This window comes from Seriola lalandi, unplaced genomic scaffold, assembly GCF_002814215.2.
Source record: "Seriola lalandi dorsalis isolate HSWRI2012SDOR001 ecotype SW California unplaced genomic scaffold, Sedor1 jcf7180002054899, whole genome shotgun sequence".
NCBI classification, from domain to species: domain Eukaryota; kingdom Metazoa; phylum Chordata; class Actinopteri; order Carangiformes; family Carangidae; genus Seriola; species Seriola lalandi.
Genome location: NW_019525451.1, coordinates 195,525 through 202,997, shown reverse-complemented (window position 1 = coordinate 202,997; position 7,473 = coordinate 195,525). Strand labels below are relative to the sequence as shown.

The following is a 7,473-nucleotide window of genomic DNA, read 5'->3' as shown; positions in this document are numbered from 1 at the left end:
TCACCCCCTCAGCTCCCCTCCATCCCCAACATAGCCTCCTGGCTCCCTTCGCTCGCCACAGAGAGCAAACATCAGGCCGAGCTGGGACAGCAGAGGTGCATTGTGGGAAAGCTGAAGCCACAGACAAGGGGGTGGAGGGGGTGGAGGAGGTTGACGGGGCTGATGGGGGGTGACGGGGGTTTGGTGAAGTGAAAGGATGCAGGTAGACTGGGTCTTTGTGAAGAGCCAGAGTCCAGACCTCTCTGGACCGGCTTTAAAGGTGCAGCAGAAGAGGGCGGGGCTTAAACGTCGACATCATCATCGATTTCAAACAGCAGAAGTTCAGAGGTCACGTCTGCAGTCTGTGACGAGGAATGAAGAGAGTTTAAAGCTGCTGTCCATCAATAATCAATAATAATGGACACTAATCCGTCTCTGTGTTGCAGCGCTGCAAAGACAAGCTCAACTCTCTGGCCATCTCGGTGATGAACCTCTGGCCCGGGGTCCGGCTGCGGGTCACCGAGGGCTGGGACGAGGACGGCCACCACTCGGAGGAGTCGCTGCACTACGAGGGCCGGGCGGTGGACATCACCACCTCCGACCGCGACAGGAACAAGTACGCCATGCTGGCGCGGCTGGCGGTGGAGGCGGGATTCGACTGGGTCTACTACGAGTCCAAAGCCCACATCCACTGCAGCGTCAAGTCAGGTGAGAGAGCGCAGGTGCTCAGAGAGGGGAGGGGCCAATACCTGAGAGAAACGAGATGAACCAGATTTCATCACATTCAGACTAAAGATTATTATTCAATTATTATTTAAGTTCAGAAAGACTCTTTTAACTTAACCTTAAAGCAGCGCCGACCTTTTCCAACTCACGCTCCGCTAGAAAAGCTCAAAGAGCGTTGGCGCCCACGTCCGACCCGGAAACAACACGGACGCCAAATAATGTTTTCCCAGAGCAGACTGAACCCAGAGCAGGAGACGCTCACCTCTCTTTTAATTCTTCCTGTCGCTAACCAGCTCTCCACTTTCACTCGCCAGTTTTTGCATCTTTTAACGTGCAATCAGACTGAGATAACAAACAAGGGCAGGAAGTGGTCTGACCGGCTCTCAACGTTTTTAAATTTTTAAAGATCATTTCTTTTGGAAACTTTTAAAAACATAATTTATTATATTATATATTTTATCTTATTTTTTGCAAATGATTTCCCTCTCGTCACACCGGTGGGTCCCGGCCCTGTGACAAACAGGAAGTACGTTTAGGAAGAAAGCATTTTTAACCAGGAAACGTTTTTCATGAAGGTGACGTAACACGGTGAGGAGACGATGGCGGTCTTGGTTAAAATATTAATGAATCAACAGTGACTGAAGACATTTCAATATTTAACCAGAACCACCATCTCTGCACCAGGAGGAACTCCAAACCTTTCCAACTCCAACAGTCGGAGAAACAGTGAATTTAATTTGCTGCTTTTCTGTTTCCGCAGCAGCTTCTAACAGGAAGTGCTTCTGCTGCCTTTTCCCGCTCTTCCTCTCCTCTGTCCCTGATCACTAACTCTCCTCTGGCTCCTGCTGTTCGTGGCTTTCTCGCTTCTCCGAGCGTCAGGGCGGGAACAGCTGTTTCCTGAAGGCCGTCACCAGGGCAAGAAAACACCTGTGTGACGCAGGCAGAGCAGAAGAAGAGTAGTTGTAATTATCAAACTAACTTTGCTTGATTTGAAGAGGTTCCAGCTTCTTTTGGTCATTATTGATTTGATTGATTTCCATATTGTGGCAGTTTTCTGAACGACAGGATGAGGTGACGCTGAGACGCAGTAAAAGTGAAGTGACGCTGCTTTCAAAAATAAAAGCACGAGGAGTTTTTTGTTTGTGCAGGAAAGAGAAAAACAGTTTCTCCTTCAGGTGATGAGCATCAGTGGGGGGTGTCAGGTGTCAGGTGTAGGCGGAGCCAGTGGAGAAGCTTATTAGCCGCCTTGCTTTAGCTCAACAGTCTCCTCTGGACTCTGGACCTCCTCCAGATGTGGTCAGGTTGATGCGGTGGCGCTCAGGTAGACCCTCAGGTAGACCCTCAGGTAGATCCTCAGGTAGACCCTCAGGTAGAGCCTCAGGTAGAGCCTCAGGTGTGGAGACACAGACGCAGGACGTCCTGTAGTTTCTTCTCTCTTGTGGCTGCTGAGGTCCGACTCTCTGCTCGTCCAGCTTCAACATATTGAGCGGTGTGTTCTGGGAAAATGTGCAGTTAGCATGAAAAGTAACACGTGTGTGTGTCGTCACACACGTGCTGAAAGTCACACACTCCTGTAAAAATGCATGAGAATTTAAACCCCACCCCCGACACATTTTACTCTGAGTGGTAATGAGATTTTCCTTTTTCCCTCTTTCTTTCTCCTTTTTCCTACTTTTTCTCTCTTTTCCCTTCCTGTGTCTCCTCCTCTCTCCTTCCCTCCCAGATCGGGTTGCGAGGGCCCAGTCCTTGACTTGATCAGAAGGGCAACCAATCAAGTTGGTATTTTTTTCACGTTTTTGATTTCTCCTTTTTTTTTTCTCCTGTTTTTCTTTGAAAATTCCTCAAAACAAGAAAAGAAAAGAAAAGAAAAGGTTGAGAGGGGGCGGCTGGACTGTAGTCAGCCGGAGGGAGGAACCACTAGGGGGCAGCAGAGCACCAGCACCCAGTGGGTGAAGGACACAGGGATTAATAATCTGCACATTTGATCAGCACAATGTCACTGAGGTGAAACAGGAAGTGAGCGACACAGGAAACACTTTTCCTTCTGAAATCAAACCATTTAAAGTGTTTTCTGTGTCTGTGTGAAGAAGCATGTGTTTCACCGTGATTTATTGTCTGTGATCAGATGTTCATGTTCATCACATCATCATTATCAACTCAGAAGATTTTTCCACTTCATTTTTATTGATGTTGTTTTATTCCAAATGACTTTTATCTGGGAGATAATTTAAATCCAGGGAGCCGTTGTGTGTGAAGCCAAAACAGGAAACAATGAGTGATCAACAAGAGAAGTTCATCCTCACACTGCTGAACGTTCAATAACAGGAAACAGGTTTGACATCAGCTCATAGATCCACATGTGTTTATCTGTGTGCAGTTTACTGATCTCAATTCACTCTGGCTTTTAAAGAAAAACACATTCTGTTATATGAAACCATAGCAACACAACAGACAGTTACAATATGTTTATGGGATGTTAAAGATGACACTGCACTCTTTAATACAAGCGTGTGATTCATGTGCACAAATGAAATAATCTGAGATGTAATGTTAGAAATTCATAATTCTGACGTGTCAAGATGCATCTAATTAAGTCAAAACTGTGATTTAATAAAGCAAAATTATCCTTTTATAAAATCATAATTCTAATTTATCTTGATTTGATAAAAAAATAAGTATAATTTTAAAAAAGTATATTTAGAATATACTTAAAAATATAAATAAAAGTAAAATAAAAGTACAATTAAAAAAAAGTATAGAATAAAAAGAGTATAAAAATACATATAAAGCAAAATACAATATAAAAAATGCCACCTGCTGGAATCTGTAAGAAAATTTAAATATATAGAAATATAATAAAATAATAATTTAATAAATGTTCTAGTAAAATAAATAAAGGAATTTTATAGATGTGTAAAATAGATCAATAAAAATGGATGAAACCTGGGAGAGACACCTGGAGTCAGGTGTCGGTGCGTCAGCTGATTTACCTGCTGGCTGAGTTTCCCGCTCTGCTCCTTCCTCCTTCACCTGACTTATCTTATCACCTGACCTCAGCTCTCCTGCCCTCCCCAAATATTGATCCCGGAGAGACTCCAGTCCTCAAGAGTCACTTTCAAGTGCCTGGACACACACACACACACACACACACACACACACACACACACACACACACAAACAGGAGCTTTTATCTGCAGCTCAGTTTTTGTTCTTTTGTGTTGGAAAGAAAAAAGTCAATATTTATCTGAAGGGAGTTGGAAAGTTTTATTATGTGCTCATGCCTTTTTCCTACGGAAGCTCATTCCTGCCAAAAAGAAAAAAGATGAAGAATAATAATGTTTAAATCTAAATAAATATAAAAATACTCATATTGCTGTTTTTATTTTTACGATTTTTAAATGTTATTTTTTATTTTCCGTCCTCCTTCGCCGCCTTTGACCTTCCTCTCTCTCTGTCTTTCAGATCACTCAGTGGCGGCCAAGTCTGGAGGTTGTTTCCCCGGCGCGGCTCAGGTCACGTTGGAGAGCGGCGGTCAGAAGTCCATCAGCGACCTGCGGCCCGGCGATCGAGTCCTGGCCTCGACGGGCAGCGACGGCAGCGGGGAGCTGCTTTACAGCGAAGTCCTGACCTTCCTGGACCGTGACCCCGTGACCCCAAAACTCTTCTACACCCTGCAGACAGAATCCGGGGCACAGCTCTCGCTCACCGCCGCCCACCTGGTGTTTGTATCAGAGGGGAACTGCTCAGAGGGGGCGGCGCCGGCCCGTGGCGCCCTCAGGACTGTGTACGCCAGTGACGCCCGGCCGGGACAGTGTGTGCTGGTGTCGGAGGGTAAACCGGGACAGAGGCACAGAGAGGGGCGTCTGTCTCGGGTCACCCGGGTCAGCCTGAGGGAGAGGAGGGGGGCGTTTGCGCCGCTGACCCGGCAGGGCACGGTGGTGGTGGACGGGGTGGTGGCGTCCTGCTACGCCGTGGTGGACCAGCACTCCCTGGCTCACTGGGCCTTCTCCCCCCTGAGGCTGCTGCACAGCTGGACCGGGACCGCCGGACCCCACAGCGATGGGATCCACTGGTACTCGCAGCTCTTACACTGGCTGGGGGGGGTGCTGCTGGACTCAGGACGCCTCCATCCACTGGGCGTGGCCCAGGACGACAGGTGAGGGAGGGGAACAGGTAAAAACGAACAGACAGGAACCTGAACCCCCCCCCACCGCGTGGCGGACACGGACCCCAAACACAAGCCTGTTGAGCTGAACAGGACCGTGATGAAGGCGCTGACAGGACCGGAGACGTTTGGGTTCCTGCTGAGGCCTGATGGGAAAAAAGAGGGCGTGAACGGACACAGAGGAACAGACAGAGAATACGAGTCAGAGTGAGAAAGACTCAAACACACGTTTCACTTCAAACCTGAAACAATTATCCCTTAATTTATGAACCAAGCACCTTAATCTTAAAATAAGGAGCCAGAGATTCTGCAGTTTGTCCATTAAGTTAAAAAACTAAACACGTCAAAACATTTCAAAAGCCATTCATTCAACTTAATTGGCTTTTAAGTGGTGCATGGATTTCCCCTTAAATTACATATTAATTAGTAATTTAAGGTGTTATTAAGGTTGGGATTTTAGTTTTCATTAGAGGTCTGAGATATTTTCATGTTGAAATAAAAGACGTCTTAAGGGATTTTAAAGTAATAGACAGTTAATGAACTAGGGCACTTTTAAGGTGAACTGTAAATTAAAGAATGGCTTTAATGTTGCTTTAATCAACAACAACAAAAAAAACCTTAATCCAAACAGAAACCCCTTAATATATTACAATCTGTGACTTTATCAATGAATTTAGCCTCAATCTGGAAAAACCTTTTAAAAACCTGAATTCAAATTTCATTCATTTGCACCTGAACATGAACCAAAAGCCGAACCTTCAGTTTAAAGGTGTTTCACCTTGAAGCCCTTAAACCAAGCTGATAACCCATTAACAATATTATAATATATATTAAAAGCCAGTGCTGTGCTCTTTGTAAATAAGTTGTTTGTAACTTTTACCGCTTTAAAACAGAGATTTAGAGAAAATGATAGAGTGTATTTAAGTGTTTGTTTACAGGAAATCCAGTGATGTTCATGAAGTTATTGTGGCTGAAGAGATATTAAAAAGATTTATTTTTTAAATTAAATTATGTGGAAATGAGCCGCGTGTCGCTTCATTCTTCTGTCGCTCTGATGTGATGAAGGTGTGTGTCACCTGTTGGCACGTGAACGCGCCTTCACTGACATCTACCGGCTCCATGTTCGAAAAGCAGGAGCACTCTGCTTCATGTCTGTCATTGTGTGTCTGCAGCTGATGAATGTGTGTGCGGGGGGGGGGCAGGACTGATTTAGCCCTCACATCTGACTGGAAACAGCTCTGTGCGCATAAATAAAGCCGCGCGTAAAGACAGCGACACACCAGTTGCATGTATGCAACAGTTGTCTGCTAATAATAACAGGCTGCTGCGCCTTTAAGAGGAAGACTGAGGAGGAAACATAATATCTCTCCATATCCAGCTCAAGTCTCCATCAATTAAGAGTCAGAGCCGAGAACGGGACGATTTCTGAGTCTGGCCCTCTGCGCTCTTCCCCAAACTCCACCTGCTTTTTGTTGCTTTTCTGTTTGCTTTTGTTTTGTTTGGCCACATAACCCGGATTAAATTACGCATTGCACCTTTAAGAAGCTGTCACCGGGATTAGAGTTACGCGCAGCGAGCCAAGTCGCCCTCCGGAGGGGTTTTACGCACCGTCGGTTTCCATTTCTCCCTCCGCCTCTCCTCTTCCTCGCTGGTCCTGACACTCACCGGGGAGCCCGCCACACCTCGCGACATGGCCGAGATAGGGAAAGGGGTCACCGCCGGGAAACTGGCCATCAACGTCCAGAAGAGACTCACCAGAGCGCAGGAGAAGGTAAGACCAGGCTCACATAGCAGCGGGACACGGTGTCCCACTGCCGCCGTGTAACCGGATCCCTCCACATTTTACCTTCAGACACAACTTCATTCAGCAGTTAATGCTGCTGCAACAAGCTTCTTACTGGGATCTTTAAAACACTGTGATATAACCAAGTATCTCAAAGGCTTTTAATGGACAAGTCTCTGAATTCACCTTTACCTGAACTTCTAATGAGGGTTCCGCCCTGTGTCATTTAACAAGACACAAAACCAACCGTGAGTTTACACCTGAGTTCAAGACTGTCTTTCAGTTTTCCATCTTAAAACTGGACAGAAAACCCATTAATACCACCTTAAATAAGTGTCATGAAGTGTCCTAAACCAAATCCTTAAAATACCATGACGTTACTGACAGTTTGTAGTTTTCAGTTTCATAAAATAAGTAAAAAGGGCCTTAATTCATGGTGAAACTTCAAGGGGATTTTTATCTATTAAGATCATTTTAATGGATTTTCAGTTTAGTTTAAGGGGTATTATCCCCACCTCGTACCTTAACCCCAAACATCAACCATGTGTCAACAAGTAAGCCACAGTTAATCTAATCTGATCAAACATTTAAGGTGCAAAGTTTGTCGTTCATGCTATTTCAACCCTTAAAAACCCTTAAATGTGCTGCAACCTCACAATCATAAGGGATTTGTATGTAAATTAAGGGGAAAGTACCTTGTTTTAACCTTTTCTAATTGGGTTTCCTGCAGTTTAAAAATAAAACAATCTGGCACTTGTTTCATTGTATGTGTGTGTTGGTGTGTGTGTGTGTGTGTGTGTGTGTGTGTGCGTGTGTGTGT

General features: G+C 45.2%; 2 protein-coding genes across 2 annotated transcripts in view; both read left to right on the top strand.

Annotated features, from left to right (window-relative positions):
• The window catches only part of LOC111672455 (indian hedgehog B protein-like), a 10,679-nt gene extending 4,787 nt beyond the window's left edge, over nt 1–5,892 (top strand). Inside the window, exons 2-3 of the mRNA XM_023429874.2 lie at nt 426–687; nt 4,168–5,892. Coding sequence (XP_023285642.1) covers nt 426–687; nt 4,168–4,865 — 960 coding nt within the window. The 3' untranslated portion in view covers nt 4,866–5,892. The remainder of the gene's footprint in view (nt 1–425; nt 688–4,167) is intronic.
• Nucleotides 5,893–6,198: 306 nt separating this feature from the next.
• The window catches only part of LOC111672403 (myc box-dependent-interacting protein 1-like), an 18,149-nt gene continuing 16,874 nt past the window's right edge, over nt 6,199–7,473 (top strand). Inside the window, exon 1 of the mRNA XM_087180273.1 lies at nt 6,199–6,641. Within this exon, the coding sequence (XP_087036399.1) occupies nt 6,561–6,641 (81 nt within the window). The 5' untranslated portion in view covers nt 6,199–6,560. The remainder of the gene's footprint in view (nt 6,642–7,473) is intronic.